This window comes from Marmota flaviventris, chromosome 7 (genome assembly GCF_047511675.1).
Source record: "Marmota flaviventris isolate mMarFla1 chromosome 7, mMarFla1.hap1, whole genome shotgun sequence".
Lineage (NCBI taxonomy): Eukaryota > Metazoa > Chordata > Mammalia > Rodentia > Sciuridae > Marmota > Marmota flaviventris.
Window position 1 is genome coordinate 31779084 of NC_092504.1, and position 25958 is coordinate 31805041.

General features: G+C 33.8%; 1 protein-coding gene across 5 annotated transcripts in view; it reads right to left on the reverse strand.

The window, feature by feature from the left end:
- Pds5a (PDS5 cohesin associated factor A) overlaps nt 1-25958 on the reverse strand; it is a 143223-nt gene that overhangs the window by 78560 nt on the left and 38705 nt on the right. For all 5 annotated transcript variants that reach the window (XM_027938542.2, XM_071614226.1, XM_071614225.1 and 2 more), the window contains exons 3-7: nt 10356-10559; nt 8291-8377; nt 7654-7751; nt 3711-3837; nt 812-892 (exon numbers count right to left, since the gene is read on the reverse strand). In XM_027938542.2, coding sequence (XP_027794343.1) covers nt 812-892; nt 3711-3837; nt 7654-7751; nt 8291-8377; nt 10356-10559 — 597 coding nt within the window. The remainder of the gene's footprint in view (nt 1-811; nt 893-3710; nt 3838-7653; nt 7752-8290; nt 8378-10355; nt 10560-25958) is intronic.

A 25958-nucleotide genomic window follows, 5' to 3' on the forward strand; every position in this document is an offset into this window, starting at 1 on the left:
TAAATAAAAAGTCAAAACAGAGAAATAAATTAAAATAGATATGAATATGAACAAATTTGCAAGAGAATTAATTCCTTTATTAAGGTAGTAGAATTACAAATAGTTCTTTTCCCAAGTTTTTTTTTTTAGTTTAATTGAAAAAAAAAAAAGAACAAACTTTGATTCAAGTTTTTAAAAACATTTATTTAACAACCATTCAAGAGGAAGAAACAGGGGGTTCAGAAGAATGATCTAGAAGACACAAAGAGGAAAATGTATAGATAAAGACAGACTCAGATAAACATGCAGGGAGAAGGTGAAAGAGATTAGCATATCTGGGAAATAAGACAAATAGAAATACAAATACAAATGCAGAAGAGAGGGTAGGAGTTTTCAGAAAATAATTTCAACCATCTGGTACCTTTTTTTTCCCCTTGGCTAGGGAATAAACCCAGGGCATTTCAATACTGAGTTATGTCCCCAGCCTCTTTTATTTTTTTTTTTGAGACAAGGTTTTGCTAAACTGCTGAGGCTGTCTAGAAACTTGCAATCCTCCTGCCTCAGTCTCCCAAGTCACTGGGATTACAGGTGTGCATCACTGCACCTGGCCATCTTGTACCATTTTAAATCAATGACAATAAAGTTTACGAAGATATGCTGCATTTCTTCCACTGATCACATTTTGAAATATAAGTAATACCTTCACACTTACTCTTAAGTAGACTAAATAATTTATATTATAAATAAATCTGTATGTCAATGGTTCTAATAAATTAGTATAATGGATTAAAAATTACACAATTATATAATAAATATAGACAGAAATACATACATTGGCTATGCATGCCTCAATAGTCTGGACTGTCCTTTTCAATAGGACTTTTGCAAGGTCGAAGGACTGTTTGTTTAAATTCTAAAAAAAATAAAAACATGCAGAGTTACAATTGAATTGGTGAATTAATAAAATATTATCATTATTAGAACAGTGTACTTGTCAAGTCTACTAAAATTTGAAACAAAAAAAAAAATTAACAATTCCTTTGGGTAAACAATTCCATATGGTAAAACCATTTCCTCTGTTAAGTGCTCTTAAATGCAGAAGTTACAAATTGAACAACAAATCAAAACTAACAAGCATTAGACAGCCCAAACTGTAACCCTATATTGTTTCACTAAACTGAAAATGGGCCTAAGACATTTTGATTTTGTTTATCTGTTAATCGATATGACTTAACAACTATACCCATGTACCCTGAAACAAACACACACACACACACACACACACACACACACACAACTAACCAACCTACCATGCTCAATATTTCTTAATTCAATATTGCTTAATGTGTGTTCTCAAGAAAAGTAGACCTGGAAAGTGTTCCATAGAAAAAAGGTTCTTAATCAACTATATTTTTGAAATGGTGAATAGTATGCTCCTTCTTCCAGTCCAATATACTATGACAAATTAAAGAGTCTGAGAAAGACTATAGTAATGATGCATTTAATTTTTTAAAAAAGAAAATGTATTGAAAAAGGAATTCTTTTTTGAATAATACCTGTTAACATCTTTATACTACAAAGATTTGAATCAAGGTGAGATTCATTTACCATCAACTTGCACTTTTCAAAAAGAGAGTAGGAAAGTCTACACTCCCACTGATCAGCAAATATTTTATGTAAAGAACCCTACAGTAAATATTTTAGGTTTTCTGGGTCATCCAGTCACTACAGTAACTATTTAACTCTGCTGCGATAGTGTAAAAATAGTCATGAACAAAAATAAAAACACATAAGCATGGCTGTGTTCCAATAGTTCGCCTATCCTTGGGGGATAAGCTCCAAGACCACAGTCAATGTCTGAAACCATTTATAGTAGTGAATCCTATATAAACAGGTTGAATACACTTGGGATCAGAAGTGTTTATGGTTTGGAACATTTGAATATACAAAATGAGACATCTTGGGGATAGGACCCAAGTTAAACATGAAATTCACTTGTGTTTCGTATAAAACTTATACACATAGCCTGAAGATAATTTTATACAATATTTTTATAATCAACTGTGTTTTTACTGCAAATCATCACATGAGGTCAGTGGTGGAATTTTTACCTGTGGCAACAAATTAGCACTGAAAACATTTCAGATTTTGCAGCATTTTAGATTTTGGATTATCCTGAACCTATGTTTTTTCCTATTCTTCTTAGAATACATTTTAGTAACATCAGCACATAATTTTTCCTGCTTTCCTTATTATAACAAGATTTTTACCATTTTTAACTTAAAGGAAGCATTTTATGGCTTTTTAACAAATTTTAATCTAAACTGCTGGCATCACTGCTCTTGTGTTCTGGGGTCATTCTGAAATAAAATAAGGGTTAAACACAAGCATTTGCTATCCATGCAGCTGATAACCAAATTGGCTACAAGTAACTAACAGGCAGGTTGCATATACAGTGTGGATACACTGAACAATGGGATAACTTACATTGGATGTGATATGCTGGACAAAGAAATAATTAGTGTTGGGCAGGACAGAGCAGGATGGTGCAAGATTTCCTCACAGTAGTCAGAATAGCATGCAATTTGGAACTTATGAATTGCTTATTTCTGGAGTTTTCCATTTAATGTTTTGGACCATGGTTAATGAGTGGTAAACAAAATGTGGAAAGCAAAACCATGGATAAGAGGGACTACTGTACTTACGTAAATAAGTAATAATTAATAGTTCAGATTTGATCTATAAGCCATAGCTTCCTGACCTCTGCTCTAGGCTTTTATACATTGCCAAAAGGATAAATTAGTTTTAAACTAAGTTAATGTTTCCATTTCTCAAAAGGGTTTAAATCTCAATCATAACAATACTCTTTATCAAGAATATACACACCAAATACGCTATCTCCTCTTAAAAATTTTTCTCTTGTTCTACCTGATATGTGCTTGTTTTTGCCATACTCTCAAAATTTTTACCAACTATAGATTCATTTAAATTAATAAAATGCAAATAATATTTAGAGAGTCAAGAAAATAATTTAAAAAGTAACCACATCTTTTTGTGAATAAGTATGATTAGATACATTGTTAATCTAATATCTGATAATAGGTTACAGAACCATTAGAGGAAAAGAGCAGGAGGGCAAATATCAACATTGGGGTAGGCTTGAGTAGAGCCCAGTGGTGGAGCTTGTGGGAAGCCAAGTCCTTCAGTTTCTTAGGAGGACCTGATGGAGAGAAATAGAAAAAGGAAACGGGGAGGAATGACACAGCTCTGAATCATCCTTTTCCCCATAACATTAACCATATAGCTCCTACTTCTGCCCAAATCTTTCAGAAAGTACCTAAGAAAAGGTACAATATAGGTTCTGAAAAGAAATCTGCACCCCCATGTTCCATGTTACAAAGGAGGAAATACATTTCTTTATCAAACAAAACTAACTAAAAAGACAATACCCCAACTCTTATAATTCCCAGACTGATTATGAGTGGTGAAAACAAAACATTTCTAGTCTCCAGAAAACAAGTATCATTTAACTGAATGAAAATCTTACACAATATATTAATCAATATATATTTTAACAAAATAGCTATAAGACTAATATTCTTTTATTTAGGGCTAGAGAGTGACAGTGACAACAATTACACAGATTGCAAATGGTCAAAAACCAATCATTTACTCATATATGTAGCACTACCTTTAAATATTAATATTCAATATCTTCATACTATACAGACCTTATGTGCAGGTATGAGGTTAATAAGAATGGAGTCCAATAATTCTTGAGTAACTCCATCACCTTCCATGATGATAGAACTCATCAAGTCTAGCATATGCATTTGTACCTTCTTATTGTGGCTATTGCTAAAAAAAAAAAAACAAAAGAAGAAGAAGAAGAAGAAAATGAAGCATACAAAAAGGCAAACTTCCCAGTTTAGAACAATCATCTCAGATGTAAAAAGATTTTCATTTGAGGAAACCATGTCAATAATAGCAAAGAAATCTTGACTGTTGTATTTATTTTCTCCCTCTGTTGATTATTACAGTGTCTGTAATGTATTGTTCTAAAGTATTTTTAAAAAACAAAGACTACTTTACTTTCTAATGAAGTGCATGGTATGCAGTTTTGTTTCTTTTTCTCCCTCTCTTTATAACACACACACACACAGAGGGAGAGAGAAAAAGACCCATTGAGAACTAGGATTTTAAGAAAAATAAAGAAAAACTTTTAAAAAGTTGGTAGGAAAACTGCCATATTATTAGATACAAGTTTCCTCAACTTTGAGAAAGATACCCTTTTGCATGCCTACATTTAAATACCTTACTTAATTTATAAAACACCAAGATTTTAAAGAATAAATTATGTAGTTATCTCTATAGTGTCTGGAGCTGGGGTACTGAAGAGCTTGATACAAAACAATACTAAACAATCTGAGCACTTGGCTCCCAGATGCATATATACTTGAAGGTAGGAAAGGAGTAAAGGGAAAAGAGATGGAGAGACTTTAAAAAAATATATTCTATGAAATAAAAGGGACAGGATTTAACCTTGTTATCTGTAACAACCAAAAACTAGATAAAGTATATGAAAGAGCAGTTTTCAGATATTGGACATAATGCAACTATTGCTGAGGGATAAGACCAATAAAGTGGACCCACAATTTTCCAAACTTCTGTTGATATATTTTTAGGATGTAGTGCAAGAAGGGAGGTCCTGGCAGATTCTAATGGTTTCCCAGAGTCTAGGTAGGCTACAGATTGCAGAGGAGCAGAGTACCAGAGGGGAGCTCAAAGAGTCTTTTGATGGTTAAAGATCAGCACATACATATGAGAAAATTCCCTGACTCTGGGGAAATATCCTACCTAATAGAGCAGAGGAAATAATCCCCAGAACTAACAATGGAGTTTGGAAGAGGAATCAGAAGAGTATAAACCCACAGGTTCTAGAAGCTCAATGAGCCCCCAAAGTTCAAGAAACAGGAAGAAAACTTCATGATACACCATAATTAAATCAACTGAAATAAATGAAAGAGAACATCTTAAATGCAACTAGAGAAAAAAATACATCATATTTCAGAAGAAAAAAGGTTAAAAATAACAAATATCTTATTAAAAACAATGCAAGCCAAAAAAAAAAAAAAAAAAGAACGAATATCATCTTTAAAAGTACTAAAAGAAGCTGGGTGTGGTAGCACAAGCCTATAATCCTAGCGGCTTGGGAGGCTGAGACAGCAAGATTGCAGGTGCAAAGCCAGCCTTAGCAATGGCCAACTCAGTGAGACCCTGTCTCTAAATAAAATACAAACTAGGGCTGGGGATGTGGCTCAGTGGTCAAGTGCCCCTGAGTTTAATACCTGGTACCCCCCCACACACCAAAAAAAGTACCAAAAGAGGGCTGGGGAGGTAGCTCAGAGTACAGTGGCTGCCTAGCATGCATGAGGCTCTGGATTTTATTCTGAGCTCTAGAGGGTGACTAAAAGAGTGGCGAGAGGAGAGTACCAATCTAGAACTCTACAATGTTCTAAAATGCATGTGAAATAGATATTTTTCAGACATACAAAAGATGAACAAATTCCATCACCATCAGACCTGAACTACAGAAAAGTCCTTCAGACTAAAGAAAATTATAATAGGTATGAATCTGGACTTATGCAAAGGAATGATGAATACAAGATTTAGTAAATAAGTTCCTCTTTTAAAAGTCTTTTGTTTACTCATACCTAATTGTGAATTATTTCAATTAATTTGATAAACAACGAAGTCATCAAATTCAGGGAATAAAAACATTAATAGGGTCAAAGAAAAGTGTGTGTATGTAAAGTAATTTTGAGAGGGAATAACTGCAGAGTGGAAAGAAAGACTGAAATAGATAGTTAAGGTTATAAAAGGGGCAGGTAACTTCACAAATTGGTTGTGGTGATTAATTTTAATTTCAATTTCAAAAGAAATGCTTGCAAAAAACTGATACAATGTAAACTAAACAATGGCCATAAACTGTCCCCACTCCTACAAATATGTCCCTTTACAATGGTGCTACTCCCACTACAAGATAGGGAGTCTATCTAACCAAACCTTGAATCTGGATTAGTCTTGCTGGGCCAATGCAATAGAAGCTACCAAAAGTTTAAAAGTGCTTTTGCAGTGAAATTTGCCCTTTCTTGATACCTCTGAAACCTAGTCAATAGAGGAATAGACTAGACTAGTCTGCTGGATGATAAAAGACATGTGACTCATTCATTCTATTACTTTAGCCAGCTGCCAGAAGATCTGCCAAAGGACTGTAACACAGTAGAGAATCAGACCAGACAAAACACTATCAAGCTGAATCATGGGCTAAATTACACTCTCGAATTATATTTTGTTTTATTATGCAGCAAAAGTTAACTAATTCAAAAGTAAAGTTGATAAAGTCTATTGTTTACTCTAATGGTCTGCAGGTAGTCAAATACCATGAAGTCTTTTCTCATGCAATCTTTCTTAATTTTCCATTTCCAGACCAAGTAAGTTTCTATCTCTAGACCAAGCTGATTTGGTCCTCTCCTGTTTATTATAGATGTTATCTAATTATATATTCTATCAAAGTAAAGGGAAAAAGTGATTTACTAGTCATAGAAGTTTACAGAAAACTCCAGAATAAAATGTTACCAGTATGCAAGCCATTAGCCACATGTAGCTATTGGATATCTGAAGTATGAATAGAACCACATATTGAAAGGATAATCCTTTTGGATACAATGTGATAAATAAAATGTGTTATTAAAATGAATCTCACCTGCTTCTTTCTACCTTTCTTAATGTGGACTCTAGAAAATTTATAACTTATGTGAGATATGTTATGTTTACATGCAATGTAATGCTTTAGAACACATCTTATAATGATGCTTGGTTTACTATTTAAAAAACAAACGAACAATAAAAACTGGATTGCAATCAGAGTTTGGGCTCTTGTGTCCAAAAATCTGTACAAGGGCAAGTTATCACATTACCTCTAAATTAGTTGTTCCCCTATTTCTATAAAAAAAGAGCTGATTTAGGCAATGTTTAAGATTTTTTTTTTCCTAGCTCTAAAATAAGACACACTTGTGTGTGTGTGTGTGTGTGTATGTGTGTGTGTGTGTGTGTGTGTGTGTGTGTGTGTGTGTGTGTGTGTGTAGCAGTGCTGGGGATTGAATCCAGGGCCTTCTGCACATGAGGCAAGCACTCTACCAACAGAGCTATATCCCCAGACCCAAAATAAGACACCAAAGTTGGTGTGCTTAAGAACTGAATTATTATGCCTCCCGGCACTAATGGTACATATATTTATACAATCTTATAATATAGTACTGTATTGTTTAAGGTCTCATACCATTTGCTTTACAACTATAGGCTGTTGCCTCCATTGAAAATAAGATTCTTTAAATCAAACACTCTGCTTTATATTTCTCTACTGTCCCAGCACAGAGTGAATGAGGCACAGAAGAGTCAACCAATAAATTCACACCATAAATTTAAAATGCACTATAATGGCAAAGACAGTTTTCAGGCAACCAATTTGTTTATTTTATGATTCATATTAAATTTTCTAAAGAAAACAATTCCTTATAATTCTAAAAAATTCTTATCCACATAGATAGAGTACATGACACTTCAATAAACAGCAAGGAAAAGATAAGTAGATATGTTTTTCAAAAAACTTACTTTATCACAGAGAAGAGAGTCCTAAAAAGCTGGATAAAAATTTCATTGCAATCTTCCAATTCAAAGCAGATGTTATATGATTTAACCCAAGCTAAATTCTTAAATAAATAAATAAATAAATAAATTTATTACATATATACAGAATGATTACACAAAAACTCATTAGTAAAATTTAATTTTTTTGAAATATTAATCTATATTAAAGCCTATAAGATTCAACATAAACTTGTAAGTTATTAGTCATTCACTCTGATCTTTAAAAAGACATATACCTAATGGCATCAACTTTCTCAAATTGAAAAACAGTGAATATTTAGGGGTTGGCAGACACATATAAACAAATAAAATTTAAGGAGCAGTGAAAATCCATTTTTAGATTAGAAAAGAATAAAACCAAAAAAGTGAAAACAAGAGGTAGTGTTTCAAAGCATCTAATACCTTTTTCCAGTATATTATCTTTTCAGGTTATAAGGAATAATAAAAAGATTAGATTTTCCTTATGAAATGTAGAAGGCATTTTATTAACTGGGCTTTGTATAAAACAAAAAATTCTTGATTTACATTATAAAGTTACCAGAAAGAATTTTCAACTACATGAAATAATTTCATATATATTAAATAAAGTGTTATATTTTACCTCCAATAAATAAAAGTATCTATTAAACTGCGGACTCTTTGTATCCTCCAAACCTTTTAATTGTCTGGTAATAAACAAAAATATGTCCTGTTAAAAAAATAATAAAATATATTAGACACAAATTCTTATCATTCTTTGACAACATACAAAGTCTGTATATATATTAACTGTTACAAACTACAATAAAAGAATTCTCTGGCCAAATATCTTGGGATTGACCTAGTCCATTATTTAAAATGATTGGAAAAGAGGAAGTCAAACAAAATAATACTTTTCTTATTCTGAGAACATACATTCTATATTTTATTGCCTTCTACTATAGCACTTCTGCTCCATTAACTATCCTCACCTTGCAACATGGAAAACTATCATCATTTTTAAGGAACTGAATTAGTTTTTCCATTATTCTTTCCTAGATGTAAACAGGAATTTTCATCAGTTCTGAATATGATGTTCAACTACAAAGTTTTAAGAAATAGAGGCCATAGATTATTGGTCTAAAGGTTGATGATAATGTTCCTTTTTTGTACCAGGAATCAAATCCAAGGGAGCTTATCTACTAAGTCACATCCCCAGCCTGTTTTCTTTTTTGTTTTTAGGCAGGGTCTTGATAAGCTGCTTAGAGCCTTGCTAAGTTGCTAGTGCTGGCTCTGAACCTGTGATCTTCCTGTGTCAGTCTCTCAAGGTGCTGGAAATACAGATGTGTGCCACCACACCCAGTGATAGTGTTCCATTTCTTAATAAACTTTCTTTATACAGTTTAACTTAAAATTTTAGTATCAATATGGCACAAAATGATTTTTGTACTGTTGTAATCACCCCTTATCCAGAGGGGATATATTCCAAGATCACCAGTGGATGCCTGACACTACAGATAATATGGAACTATTTTTTTTCCTACATATACATACCAATGATAAAGTTTAATTTATAAATTAGGCACAGTAAGAGAATAACAAAAACTAATAATGAAACAGTCAAAACAACATAAAAGTTTGTACTTTGAAGCCATTATTAAGTAAAATAAGGGTTACTTGAATACAAGCACTAAGATACCTGCCACAGTTGATCTGAACATATATAGTGTGAATACTCTGGGAAAGGCACGATTCATGTCTCAGGAGGGATGAATCAGGATAGTGCAATATTTCATTATGCCACTCAAAATGGTGTGAACTATGAAACTTGTGAATTGTTTATTTCTGGAATTTTCCATTTATTTTATTTTATGTACCAGAGATTGAGCCCACAGCTTCATGCATACTAGGCAAATGTTCTCACTGAGCCACATTCCATTTAATATTTTTGGATCATGGTTGACCATAGCTTAAAAACTGTGGAAAGAGAAACCATGGATGGGGAGGGAGGCATTTAGAACAAAGCAGTCCAGAGAATTAAAATTTGCCAAGAATAAAATTATCTGAATGATATAAATCAGCACAGGAAATCAATTTAAGAAGACTTTCTAAAACATTTTCAATGAAGGTAGAACCATCAAGATGATCATATAGTCCCCCTCCAGTACTTGAACAAAGGGGTGCTTTACCACTGACCTACATCCCCATACCTTTATATTTTTAACTTTGAAACAGGCTCTTATTAAGTTGCCCAGACTGGCCTCAAACTAGTAGTCCTCCTGCCTCAAACTCCTGAGCCACTGAGATTATAAGAGTGTACAACCACACCTGACAACAAGCATACAGTTGTGCATGCTGAATAACTGTAAGCAAGAAGTTATTTGAATGTGTAAGTTCTGGTATACTATTGTTTTTAAAACTATCATTGATCTGCTATTTATTCCATAAACATAGCCCTCTGGGATTTGTGGCAGATTAGCCTGAAGGCTAAATATGAATTCACAAGTACAGGTTTTATGTTTCAATGCTTCATAAAAATAACAGTCATTTTTGTAGATACTCAATGTATATTAATTGAACAACTAATTGGTTTTATAACTTATGATATAATTTTTCAATGACAAAAATAATGTGAAACTTGTTGATAAGAGTAAACTACAATAAAAATAAAAATAAAAGTGAAATTATTTTGCAAAAATTGTATTTACCTTAAGTTTATCGTGGGAAGTATATGGAGCTTCTGGGGCATAGATTCGAAATATGTCTGCCAAACAACATGCTACAAGGAGACGCACATCTTTATTAGGGTTCCTGAGGAAGAATTCAGATGCAAGATGCAAGGCTAGTGGGAGATACTGCTGTTTTTCATCTTCTGAGTCCTGATCCATATCCATAAAGGTCTTGACTACCATCTATAAAAATACACAAAAGAAAAGTAATCAATTGATGGTATGTAATAACCAGTAGGAGATGCATTTTTTTTTAATTTTTATTCTAATTTGTTATTTATGACAACAGAATGCATTACAATTCATATTACACATATAAATTACTATTTTTCATATCTCTGGCTATATACAAAGTATATTCACACTATTCATGTCTTCATACATGTTCTTAGGTTAATGATGTCCATCTCATTCCACCCTCATTTCTACCCCCGTGCCCAACCCTTTACCCTATCTAGAGTTCTTGTAATCTTCTCATGCCCCCCCTCCCTACAACCCCACTATTAATTAGCCTCCTTATATCAGAGAAAACATTCGGCATTTGGTTTATTGGGATTGGCTAACATCACTTAGCATTATATTGGAGATGCTTATTTTTAAAAAGTCATTATAACACAAGACAAACTAGCTGTCAATTATCACAAGAAGGTTCAAAATAAATTTTTAAACCTAAAGAATTTTTGGGAAAGATGATAAATAAAAAATGGCTAGTTGCAAAGAGACTAAAAAGTTTCAACATTTGGATTACTCATAGGTAGTATTGATATCAGCACCAGATTGAAAAACTTAAAACTGATTATTTGTTTTCACATTCATAAAGTCTAAGTTCAGCCCAAGTTTGGATTCATAAAATAAAGTCAATTTTCAACCTGGTTATATATTGTTTTTTGATTTGCTATTACATTGTTTCAATTTTTTTAAAGTGGTATAAGTGAAAGAAATTGATTTGTAATTTTTTTTTTTAGTTGTAGTTGGACACGATACCTTTATTTTTATGTGGTGCTGAGGATTGAGCCCAGGACCTCACACGTGCCAGATGAGCACTCTACCACTGAGCCACAACCCCACCCGATTTGTAGTTTAAAAAAAAAAAAAAAAGATCTATCTATCTATCTATCTATTTATTTATTTATTTTTATGTGGTGCTGAGACAGGGTCTCTTTATGTTGTCCAAGTTGGCCCTGAACTCCTGAGCTGAAGGGATCCTCCCTCTCTCAGCCTCCCAAGTATATAGTTTTCCTTATTCTTTTTTTGTTTATTTGATCAGTACTAGGGATTGAAACCAGGGTGCTTTATCACTGATCTACGTCCGCAGTCCTTTTTTTAACTGAGACAGGGTCTCATTGGATTGCAGAGGCTGATCTTGAACTTGAGATCCTCCTGCTTCAGCCTCCTGAGTTGTTGGGATTAAAGGTATGTACACTGTGCCCAGTTCCTTATTCATTTTATATCAAAAACAGGTGAAAGGTTCTTGGCCCTATATTCACAAGTAAACTGGTTTCATATTTGGCAACAGATATATTTCTTTTGTATTTTATTTATTTTATTTTTGGTGTACTGGGGATTGAACTCATGGGCACTAAACCACTGAGCCACATCCCCAGCCCTATTTTATATTTTATTTAAAGACAGGGTCTCACTGAGTTGCTTAGCGTCTTGCTTTTTGCTGAGGCTGGCTTTGAACTCAGGATCCTCTTGCCGCAGCCTCCTCAGATGCTGGGATTACAGGTGTGCACCACCCCATAGCTCTTCTGTGTTTTAGAATCAAAGCTGCCTTGTATATAGGTTCCTTACAACTGCTCTTTCATTTGACGCTTTAATAGGTTTTGTACTTAACAAAAATCCATGTTTAAATGTTCTCATATAGTTGTACTTCTGATTAGTAGTTTTAATTATAAATAACCACTGTTGCTATTCGTGCCTATAAAATTAACAAATGCACATTTTATTTAATTTTTGTATTTAGAATTTTTTGAGGTACTAGGTGGAGATCAAACCTAGGGCCTTGTGTATACTAAGCAAGCACTATGCCACTGAGCTATATTCCCAGCCCCACAAATGCACATTTGAGAATCACTATAAAATGCAAATATAATTGAAAAGAAATAAAGAAAAATCCCTAATTTCTCAACCTTAGAAAAGAAGCACTATTAGCCATATTTTACCTAAACTGTTATCACTGTCAAATATTAATGCTGCAATATTTCTATATTGTCAAGACTTTTAATCATGAATACGTGTTGAATTTTGTCACAAATATGGAGCATCTATTGAAATGATATTTTCTCCTCAAATTCTGTTAATATACTAAATCCTGCTGATTTTCTAATTTTAATCCTAGCTTATATTTGTAAAGTCTAAGTCCAGCCCAAGTTTGAATTCCTAAAATAAAGTCAATGTGGTCATTACAGTTTTATATATTGTTTTTTGATTTGCTATTACACTGTTTCAATTTTTTTCAAGTGGTATGTGAAATTGATTTGTAGCTTTAAAAAAAAAAAAGTTTTATTTATTTATTTTTATGTGGTGCTGAGGACCAAACTCAGTGTTTCACATGTGCTAGGTAAGAGCTCTATGACTCAAGCTGGTTGTAGGTGCTGCTGCTGCTGCTTTTTTTTTTTTTTTTTTTTGTGTGTGTGTGTGTGGAGAAGCACAAATTTTTTAAATTTTTGGTTTATAGCTTCTTAAGACAACCTTGCCAGGTTTTAGTATTAAGTTTCTACTGGGTTGAAACAAATTTTTCCTATGATATAAAAATTTTAGTAGTAAGACTGGTTCCTTAAATATTTAGGGAAGTTCAATTGATCAAAAGAGGGATCATATTGGAAATTAGAAAATATTTTTAACTGAATGATAAAGAAAATATAAATTGTCAAAACTCATGGGATGCAGTAAAGCTAGACTTAAGGGAAACTGATAAGCTTAAATATATTACTATAAAAGAAAGAATAAAGTTAATAACCTATAGTTTCATATCAAGAAGTGATAAAAAATAGCATATTAAATTAAAAGAAAAAAAGGAGGAAGGGGAGAGGAAATCAAGGGAAAAGCCAACATCAGATGAATTAGAAAACTACTGTACAAAAGGAAAAAAAACCAAGAATGCCCAAAACTGTTGCCCAAAACTAAGAAAACTGACAGACCTCTAGCAAGAATAAATCAAAAGAAAACCCTTTCACATGAAATACAGCTGAATATTCCTGTTCTATGAAAAGAAAGGGAATCTGAAATTAAAAACAAAAACAACAACAAATCTTTCCACAGTGAAATCTCCAATGCCAGATGGCTTTACTGGTAAAAGTCTAAAGCTAGACAACCATGTACAGATAAGTATATAAACTACTCTGTTTATCATTATCAAGCCCCTCTCTGCCATTTTTCTGTTACAGCTTCTTATTTGGGTTTAGAAATGCAGTTACTAGTTAATAAGAATCCACTTTTAAAGTATACGAAGAGTCTTACATCTTACTTATCCACTAATATTTCAGTACAGATCATTATCTGATTAGAAGAAAGAATAATGTAGAATAAATTTTAAAAAGGAGATGTGTGGAGATCAAAAATAATCCTAGAGATCAAATATTATCCTAACAAGCATACTAATAGTCACCTGAAATTGTCTTATAAAAATCCTTTCTATAGACAGCATTTATTTAACTTCAACCAACAAAATAAAACTCATTTATAGATGAGTAAACTAAGGATCAGAGTTTAAATCCTCATAAGTTACCATAAATTTCAAGGAGAGAACATGGAAATCCTATCTCCAAGGCAAGAAAAGCCACTGAACTGTTTTAAGTAATAACATAATATAATCAGATTTGAATTTCATGAAAATACCTCTTTGATTAATACATAGTCAGATCCATCAAACCTAAATCAGTAGGACATTCAAGTCATTAGAGACATTAATCTTACCAAGAATTCTGAGGCAGTTAGGTTAGTGGGGGTTGAGAGATAAAGTAAAAAGGGCAAGCTGTACACCTAAGTTCCATAATTAAGGAGGTTTAGCTTCTGTTATAGAAATGGGAGTTACTGAAAAAACTTTTATGGCCTAACCTCAAGAAATATACACTATCATTTCCAAGTCTACTAAATTACTCAGGTCAACCGTATTAAGTGTTGAAGAAGGGCTGAGGTTGTGGCTCAGCAGTAGAGCGCTCGCCTAGCATGTGTGAGGCCCTGAGTTTGATCCTCAGCATCACATAAAAATAAATAAGTAAAATAAAGGTATTGTGTCCAACTGCAATTGAAAAATAAATATTAAAAAAAAAGTGAAGACGACGACACAAAGGAGTGGATATAAAGAAATGAGGATCATTCAGGGCCACCTTGGAGGCTAACGACTATACAATCCTTCCTAATATTTATACTTTTTGTAATCTTCCCAGCAATGACTCTGGGTTTAGCTATATGATATATTTTGACCAAAGACATCAGCAAGCTTGATGTAAGGAGAGACCTGATAAATATTAACATATTGAAGCTACAGCTCTTATTTGGGAATTTGACTACTATACTGTTAGGAAGCTTAGACTATCCAGGAAAAAAAATGCCATGTGTAGAACCCTTGAAAATGAGACATCACTTAATCCAGGTACAGGACAATGGCGGACCCTCATGAGATTTCAACTAAATTTAGCTCCAAGAGTGACTCTGGAACAAGATCACACAGTCATTTCAGAAAATTAAGAGAAATAATGTTTTTAAGCCACTACGTTTTGCTTTATTACACACCAATGTCTAACTGAAACCATGTTCATTCTTTTTTATACTCCTTTTTGTGCTACTGTTAGAAATAACAAGGTGGGAGCTAGGGTTGTGGCCCAGTGGTAGAGTGCTTGCCTAGCATGCGTGAGGCACTGGGTTCGATTCTCCGCACACATATAAATAAATGAAGAAAATAAAGGCCCCTCAACGTCTACACAAATTTTTTAAAAAAGAAAAAGAAATAACAAGGTGCCGCAAGAAATCAAACACAGGAGGGCAGGCTATAATAATCTGCCTAGCAACTGTGCGTGGGCAAGTAGTTTGCCTGCTTTAATCTAAAGCAGCCCGGCCCTTCACTCTGATTAGAGGAGTTCAGAGTTACAAGCTATGTGATTGGCTAATTTTCAAATTAGGGCAGGTAAAAGGGAAGGGCTACAATTGGATCCAATTAAGACTGAATACTAGATTCTGAAAAATGAACCACCAGACTTTCTATTTTTCACACAACTAATACAGGAAAGCTAAGAACCAACTTTCTGAGGTTCCCTTACTATGAGGTGGAAGTTGTAATTAAGGTTTAGCCAATCAGAAACATTTATTTGAGACTTGGAGGGTGGAAGTGCAGACAACATTGTCTCGCAGCTGCTTCTGTTTTCAGTGGGCAAGTATGGAATGGAGGCTTCGTGCAAGGGCATGAGCCCACGTATACCTACACACAGTAGCTTTCCATCAACTAGTTACTAGTTTTGTTAAGACAGAAAAGGAGGAAGGCATCCATCTTGAACTGGTACTATTAAATGTATGAGGCTCTGAGGCAAATTGAGGCAAGTGTCATTCCTAATTACTGGATTACAGCTTACACAGAATGTCCCTAGTTAAGAAGGGCTCCACAGTGGATTTCCAAGTTCTCCACCTTTCTGATTAGAGCACAGAGCTCTGTTAGTGGGCCATTCTGGGGAAGGATCTAGTCCTATAAACCTGGATTAAGGCTGCTCTTTCAGCCCTTCCAAATTACTCTGCAATCACACATTTCCAGTATTAAATCCCTGGTTAACATAAAATAACATAGTATCATTGCTTTCAACTGAATCTGGACTGGTGTTACAAACATGCCCTACCACTCTGGTCTGGTCTTAAGACTTTTAAACACATCCGAGTCCCTATTCTAATCATTAAGGCATTTAAAAATTCTATTGCCTCTTTGTAGATGCATCTCTTCTTACCTAATCTAATATATCACAAACTTAAGACAGCAGAAAAATTTCTTGTTATGTTTCTTCTTGTGAATTGTTCTTTAATGCTTTGGGGGCATTTATCTATTTGCCTTAGCTTTCCCCCCCACCCCTTCTTTTTCTTTGGAAAAATGGGTAAGGGAGAAAGCAAAATTATTTTTTGTTGTTCATAGCTGGATGCATGTGACATTGATAAAGAAGAGAAACACTAACAATAATACTATTAATAAAGATTAATATTTGTTGAGTATTTATCACATTCTAGCACTGTATATGCATTAATTCATTTACTCATGACAATATTTCCAGGAGGTATTATTATCATCTAAGTTTATAGATAAATAAAGCTGTATACTTGTAGATAATTTTTAAAAAATGTTTTTTAGATGTTCACAGACCTTTATTTTGTTCATTTATTTATATGCGGTGCTGAGAATTGAACCCAGTGCCCTCACATATGCTAGGCAAGTGCTCTACCACTGAGCCACAACTCCAGCCTATCTTGTAGATAATTTGATCACAGAACACAACAGGATCAATATCAACACAGAAGGGAGAGATGAAAATAAAATATCACAATGATATCACATAGGGTACAGATATTTAGTTGAAATTTTAATTCAGGTAAATATCAATACATGGATGTTTGACTTGAGTCACACAAAGTGTATTTCTTTCTTTTCTAAGTTTTGTTTGTATATTTCTATACTCATTTATTAAACTTTTTTCTTTCTTATTCTTTGTTAAGAGACACAGTCTCACTCTGTTGCCCAGGCTGGCCCACCTGCCTGCCTCTGTCTCCTGAATAGTTGGAACTATAGGCATGTGCCTGACTCTAAGTGTATTTCTTAACACAGCTGTGGCAAAATAAAACAAACAACAACAACAAAAAAAACTTTTAAAGGCTGTAACTACATATTAGTTCCTCCCAGATGATATCTATACCTTTTTTAGAATGCGATGATTTCACCAATAAGTTACCTCATACCAAAGAGTAGTCAAATGCATACAGACAGAAAATAGAAGTGACTTTGAATGGTGTGAATATACTTTGTATACAACCAGAAATATGAAAAATGTGCTCTATGTATAATATGAATTGTAATGCATTCTGCTGTCATATATAACAAATTAGAATTTAAAAATTTAAAAAAATCCTACCACAAACACAAACAAAAAAGATTGTCATATCCTAAATCTAATTTGACCCAACATATTATACAGTAGTCCTTTCTTATTCATGGTTTTGCATTTCAAGGGTTCAGTACCACTGGTCAATGGTGGTCTGAAAATATTAGATGGAAAATTCCAGAAATAAACGATTCCTAAGTTTTAAATTATGCACTGTTCTGAGTAGTATGATGATATCTCATGCTGTTCTACTCTATCCTGCCTGGGACATGAATCATCCTTTGTCCAGCATATGCATGCACTATATGTTACCTGCCCAGGAGTTGCTCAGTAGTTGGCTAATTATCAGGTTGACTGAGCTATCAGTGCGTATGTTCGAGTAAGCCTTATTTTCTTAATAATGGACTAAAAGTGTAAGACCAGTGATACTGGCAATTCAGGTATCCCCCAAAGAGGCCATGAAGTACTTCTTTTAAGTGAAAACCTGAAAGTTTGCAATTTAATAAAGAAAGAAAGGGCACATTTTAATAATTGCTTTATTTTATTTTTAGTTTTTATTGCTAATCTCTTACTGTGCTTAATTTATATATTAAACTTTATTATACATATGTATCTATAGTAAAAGCATAGGATACATCAGGTTTAGTACTATCTGCAGTTTCAGGATCTACATCAAAACTATAGGTTTTAAAATATGTCCTCTATGGACAAGGGAGAATTGTACTATGAATGCTATTTTATATTGTTATTTTCGTTTAAATATATATTTTATCATTAGAAAAAGAATAGAAGTAATTTCCAAAGACTAATAGGGAGAGAGAAATGTAAAAACTTTAATGGTTACAGAATTTCTGTTTGGGCAGATGAAAAAATTCTGGAGACAGATGGTAAGAATGGCTGTATAACAATACGAATGTACATAATGCCACAGACCAATACACTTAACACTAGTAAAAACAGTGGGGGTTTTTTTGTTGTTCATTTGATTGTATTTTTGTGATACTGAAGAATGAATCCTGTGCCTCATGCTTAATAGACAAGTGCTATTCACTGAATCACATCCTAGCCTTTACACGATAAATTTTGTTATGTATATTTTACCACAATTTAAAGAATTAGTACTAACGACTTCTATAGTGTATGGTTTCAATATTAGGTGTCCCCCCAAAGCACAGGAAAGTTTAGAGGTAAAATATTTGGGTTATGAGTCTTGACATAATAGGGATTTAGTGGGTGGTGACTGTAGGCATGAAGGGTGCTGCTGGAGGAGGTACACATTGGGGAGATGCCTTTTGGGTTCATATTTTGTCCATGGTTGGGGAGGTCTCTCTCTATCCTCTCTGCTTCCTGGTATGATGTCCTGACCTGCTTTCCTCCACCACACTCTTCCACCATGATGTTCTACAACACCCCAGTCCCAGAGCAATGGAATTGGCCTTTGGGGGATACCTGAATTCAGTCTATGGACTGAAATCTCTGGAACTGTGAGGTCCAAATAAACTTTTTCTCCTCTACAATTGTTCTTGTCAGGTCTTTTGGTCACAGCAATGAAAAAGCTGACTAAAACACTAGGGAAACATTTGTCTTAGTTACTGTTAATGGTACAACCAAGTGAAACAAATACAGTAAAACCTGTGTTGAAAGAAATAAAGATTATAACTGGGAGTGGCAGCACACCTCTCCAATTACTCAGGAGGATCTGCAACTTGAAGATCCATCACTGCAATTTAGTGACAACCTGTCTTAAAGTAAAGAGGGTTAGAGGAATAGCCTTAGTAAAGTGCCTCTAGGCTTGATCCTAAATTAGGGCGGCAGGAGATTGTGAAATAGCATAAAAAAGAAAAATAATACAAAAAAAAAAACAACCCAAAAAACAAGCAAGCAAAAAACCACTTGTTCTAAGAGAATTCACTAAAAGAAGTTTTCAAAACTTTCAAAAAAGGAATATGTATGTAAATAGCCACAAAAGATAGACAAGTATGAAAGAAATGATACAGGTGAGGATGACTAAATATTGTCACCCATGAACCTAAATATAAACACCAGAATTGGCAACTCAGAAAACAGGATATGGTGTTTTTATTATAAATGGCTTTGTGCTCATACAGAGCATGGGAGAGGAAGGGAGAAAAAAAGTAAATGGAGGAAAAGTTAAAATCCGGAGAAAGCAAGACCTCTTTGTACTATTCTTGTAATGCTTCTTGAAGCCTGTACTCTGGGCATGGTGGTGCATGCCTGTAATCCCAGTGACTCAGGAGGCTCATTTAGGAGGATCACAAGTTAAAAAGCTAGTCTCAGCAACTTAGCGAGACCCAGTCTCAAAATAAAACATTAAAAAGGGCTGGGGATGTGGCTCAATGTTTGAGCTACCTGGGGTTCAATTCCCAGTATGCAAAGTATATAATAATATAAAAATAAAAGGTTTAAATTTGAACAGAACACATTTACCACGATTCAAGAAAAAGCACATATATATTAGAAATTGAAATGAAAATTTCACAAAATAAAACTTGTCTATTTTTCAAAAGTTGGTTGAATGTTAAGCAATAAAGGAATGGGAGAAAGTATCATTATTATTCTTTTGGATTACTAAGATGCATTACCATTCCTGGCTGAAGTATGTTAATTATAATTTTATTATTATTTTTAAATATTTATCCTTAAGTTTTAGGTGAACATAATATCTTTATTTTACATTTATGTGGTGCTGAGGATCAAACCCAGTGCCTCATGCATGCTAGGTGAGCACTCTACCACTGAGCCACATCCCAGTCCATTAATTATAATTTTAAACTACTTTTATAATTAAGTCAGAAATGCATACACTTAACTTTTACTTAAGTTTTGTCAGGAAAAGAACTTTTGTTTTATTAATAGCTGCATCCCCAGTGGTTAAAATGGTGACTACACAATCTTTCCTCTGTCTTAAAGATTAAAGAAGATTAATCTGTCTTAAAGATTAAAGAAATACCCTTTTAACATCTAGTCTGGTAATTGTGTATTAAAAAAATTAATATCATGTTCAATAACTATCCTACAATTCTGGAATAAAACTTACTCAGGTCTAGTTAATCAATTAGTATCTATATACCACTAGAAAATTGTTTAAAAATTTAAAATATATATATATATTCCTAGTGAGTAAGGGTGTATAGCAGGGGTTGCAGCTCAAAGGGAAGGGACATGGGCATCAAGATTGGGGAGAAATGAAGAGTACATTACCTATCCAAAGAGGATACAGCAGGCATCAACTACCTGGTTTCAGGTGGCAATGTAGGTCTAATTAGTAAAATTATCCAGTTGTTTGGGGCATCACAAAATTTTGTGTGAAATCATTTGATTTTAGAATTTCACTCAACTCCTTGTCCCTTGATTATTAGGGACAAGGACAATATCTACATACTCAACTATTTCCAATACACCACTACTCAGCAACAAAAAGTAAAAATATATGTGTGTGTATATATATATATACATATATGAAACATGGATGTATCTTGCAATATTATAAGGATGTAACTCAAATCAATAATTAGTAAATTGTTGGAAATATTTTAAGCAAAAAACTCATCATAACAAAACACATTATTCCTATTTTCCTACTTCTTTTATTATAAATAGAAATTTTAAGTAGGGCTGGGGTTGTAGCTCAGTTGGTAGAGTACTTGCCTAGCACATGTGAGGCACTGGGTTCGAATCAGCACCAATAAAAATAAAATAAAGGGGGACTGGAGTTGTGGCTCAGTGGTAATGTGCTTGCTTAGCATGCGGGAGGCACTGGGTTCTATTCTCAGCACCACATACAAATAAATAAAATAAAGGTCCATCAACAACTTAAAAAAAAAAAAGTATTGTGTTCATCTACTATTAAAAAATATTTTAATAAAGAAAAAATAGAATAATAGTAATGGTAATAATAATAATGAAAATACCTTGTTGCATTAATCATTAAATTCTAGAGAGTTCAAAACGGTAATGAAGATTTTATAATACTCCTCCTTCAATCATACCACAGAAGATATCATTAAATAGGGGCTGAGGTTGTGGCTCAGTGGTAGCGCACTCGTCCGGCACATAAAAATAAAATAAAGATATTGTGTCCACCTTAAAAAAAAACAAACTAAAATAAATAAATAAATAAATATTAAAAACAAACAAACAAACAAATAAATATGACCAGTATAACTCCACATCATGTACAACAAACAATGGGAAATTATACTCCATGTATGTACGATGTGTCAAAATACATTCTACTGTCATGTACAACTAAAAAGAAATTAAAAAAAAAAAACTAGGGCTGGGGTTCTGGCTCAGTGGCAGAGCACTCCCCTAGCACATGTGAGGCCCTGGGTTCGATCCTTAGCACCACATATAAATAAATAAAATAAACATATTAAAAAAAAAAAAAACTATAGCAGTAGGCTCTGACCAATTTCACAAAGGCATCACTTGATAGTTTCTTGCCTCAGATAGCTACATGTACACTGCCCTCCTACCTTGGGATTTTTCTGTAGCTGCCACTGTAGAACTTCCCTCTGTGCTTGCGAAGTGGAATGCAAAAATGCAAGGAATTAACGTCTGCAAAATAAAATTTTGACCAATGGAAGGGAAAAAAAAGATCTCTAGAAAATTTTTGGAAAGGCATGCCACAGAATGGACATGTTTATGACAAATACAAACAACAAAGAACCAGTCTAATATATAGGTAACATGTTCCTAGAATTCAGTAAGAAAAAGAAAACTCAGCCGGGCATGGTGGCACATGCCTGTAAACCCAGTAGTTCAGGAAGGTGAGACAGAAGGATCCTAAGTTCAAAGCCAGCCTCAGCAATGGAGAAGTGCTAAGCAACTCAGTGAGACATGGTCTCTAAATAAAATCCAAAATAGGATGTGGCTCAGTGGTCGAGTGCCCTTGAATTCAATCCTGGGTACTAACCCCAAAAGAAAAATTCTGTCATCTGCTCTAAAAGTTCCTTTGTACCCCACTTTGAAGTCAATTCTCAATTTCTTCCTTAACATGGCAACCCTTGATTGATCTATGCTCTCTATCTCTATTAACTTAGAGTAATGCTCCCGAGGTCCATTCTTTTTGTTTCATGTATCAGTAATTTTTTCTTTGAATTGCAGAGCAGTGGCACACTGGAAATAGTTTAATTGTTATATTAAAAGAATGAACTTTGCATCAACTGGGGTTCATCTCAGGGATGCAAGGTTGGTTCAACATTTGGAAATCCATAAACATAACACATCAACAGACTTAAAAACAAGAATCATATGATCATCTCAGTAGATGCAGAAAAATCATTTGACAAAATACAGCACTCCTTCATGTTTACAACACTAAAAAAAAACTAGGGATAGTAGGAGCATACCTCAATATTGTAAAAGCTATCTATGCTAAACCGAAGGCCAACATCATTCTAAATGGAGAAAAATTGAAAGCATTCTCTCTAAAAACTGGAACAAGACAAGGATGCCCTCCTTTTACCACTTTTGACATCATCCCTGAAACCCTCATCAGAGCAATTAGGAGAAAAACCCTGAAGAGTACGAATAGGAAAAAACTATCACTATTTGCTGATGACATGATTCTATATTTAGAAAATTTTAAAAAATCCACCAGAAAACTTCTAGAATAAATTAATTCAGTAAAATAGCAGAATATAAAATTAACACCCATAAATCAAATGAATTCCTATACATCAGTGATGAATCTACTGAAAAAGAAATTAGGAAAATTACCCCATTCCCAATAGTGAAAAAAAAAAAAAAAAAAAACCTGTGAATCAATTTAACAAAAGAGGTGAAAGACCTCTACAATGAAAACTACAGAACACTAAAGAAAGAAACTGAAGACCTTCGAAGATGCTCCTTGATAGGCAAAATTATTATTGTTAAAATGGCCATACTTGGGCTGGGGATGTGGCTCAAGTGGTAGCGTGCTCGCCTGGCATGCGTGCAGCCCGGGTTCAATCCTCAGCACCACATACAAACAAAGATGTTGTGTCTGCCGAAAACTAAAATAATAAATATTAAAAAATTCTCTCTCTCTTAAAAAAAAAAAAAAAAATGGCCATACTACCAAAAGCAACTCCTATTAAAATCCCAATGACATTGTTCATAGAAATAGAAAAAGCAATCATTAAATTAATTTGGAAAAATAAGAGACCCAGAATAGCCAAAGCAATCCGTAGCAAAAAGAGTGAAGCAGGAGGCATCACAATACCAGACTTTAAATTATACTACAGAGCCATAGTAACAAAAACAGCATGGTATTGGCACTGAAACAGACACATAGACCAACGGTACAGAATAGAAGATACAGAGACAAACCCACATAAGTAAAGTTATCTCTTAAAGACACCAAAAACATTCACTGGAGAAAAGATAGCCTATTCAAAAAATGGTGCTGGGAAAATTGGAAATCCATATGTAGCAAAATGAAATGAAACCTCTATCTCTCACTCTGCACAAAAATCAGCAACTCAGTGAGACATGGATCAAAGCATTAGGCACTAGAACAGACACACCCTGTGCCTAATAGAAGAAACAGTAGGCCCAAATCTTCAACACTTAGGCTTAGGATCTGATTTCCTCAACAAGACTCCTAAAGTACAACAGGTAAAATCAAGAATCAATAAATGGGATAGATTCAAACTAAAAAGCTTCTCAGCAAAGGAAACGATCAATAATGTGAAGAGAAAGCCTACAGAATGGGAGAAAATCTTTTCCTCAGATATCGCATTAATCTCCAGGATATATAAAGAACTCAAAAAACTTAATACCAGAAATACAAATAACCCAATCAATAATGAGCAAAGGAACTGATAAGACACTTCACAGAAGAAATACAATTAATCAACAAATATGTGAAAAAAATGTTCAACATCTCTAGGATTTAGAGAAATGAAAATTAAAACTACTCTAAGAGGGCTGGGGTTGTGGCTCTGCGGTAGAGCACTTGCCTAGCATGTGTGAGGCCCTGGGTTCGATCCTCAACACCACATAAAAATAAATAAATAAAATAAACATATAAAAAAAATAAAAGTTTAAAAAAAACTATTCTAAGATTTCATCTCACTCTAGTCAGAATGGTAATTATCAAGAATACAAGCAACAATATATGTTGGTGACGACATGAGGGAAAGGTTCACTTATACATTGTTGGTGGGACTGCAAAATAGTACAACCACTGTGGAAAACAGTATGGAAATTCCTCAGAAAACTTGGAATGGAACCACCATTTGACCCAGCTATCCCACTCCTTGGTTTATACCCAAAAGACTTAAAATCAGCACACTACAGTGACACAGCCACATCAATGTTTACATAGCAGATCAACTCACAATAGCTAAACTATGGAACCAACCTAGGTGTCCTTCAACATTTGACTGGATAAAGAAAAAGTGGTATATACACACAATGGAATATTACTCAGTCTTAAAGAAGAATGAAATGATGGCATTTTCTGGTAAATGGATGGAGCTGGAGAATATCACGCTAAGCGAAATGAGCCAATCCCCAAAACTCAAAAGGCTGAATGTTTTCTCTGATATGCAGATGCTAATTCACAATAAGGGGAGCTACAGAAGAATAGTTACTTTGGATTAGGCAGAGGGGAATAAAGAGAGGGGAGAGGGTATGAGGGTTAGGAAGGACAGTAGAATGAATTGGACATTATTACCCTATGTGCATATATGACTACATGACCGGTGTGATTCTACATCATATACAATCATAAGAATGAGAGGTTATACTCCATTTATGTATGATGTGTCAAAATGCAATCTACTGTCATGTATAGCTAATTAGAACAACAATAACAAAAAAGAATGTACTTTGTATGATTTTAATCATTTTAAATATTTTAAAATTTGCTAACCTGGAAGTTGAACTGTTTCTATTTCTGACAATTATGAATGAAGCCACCATAAATATTTGTGCACTATCTTTTTTTAAATATTTCTTTAGTTGTAAATGGACACAATGCCTTTATTTTATTTATTTATTTTTATTTGGTGCTGAGGATTGAACTCCGTGCCTCATGTGTGCTAGGCAAGTGCTCTACCACTGAGCCACAACTCCATTCCAGTGCATCATCTTTTTAATGAACATTTTTTTTAAACATTTTAAAAAATTATAGATAAACACAATACCTTTATTTGTTTATTTTTATGTAGTGCTGAGGATCGAACCCAGGGCCTCTCACACAGGTTAGGCAATCGATGTACCACTGGGCTACAACCCCAGCTCTAATGAACATGTTTTTATATCTCTATGTAAAAAAACTAATATGATAATTGGTAAGATATATGCTTAGTGTGTGTTACTTTTGTTTTGTCACTTGTTTGTTCTTAACTACTTTTCATTTCCCAATTGCTAATGAAATAACACATTATTGAGCTTCTTTTCATGTTTTTACTTACCATCTATACATTTTCTTGGTGAAGTACGTCCTTTGCCTGTTTTCAAAGAATTTTGAGACTTTTTGGGTTACTTTTGTTTT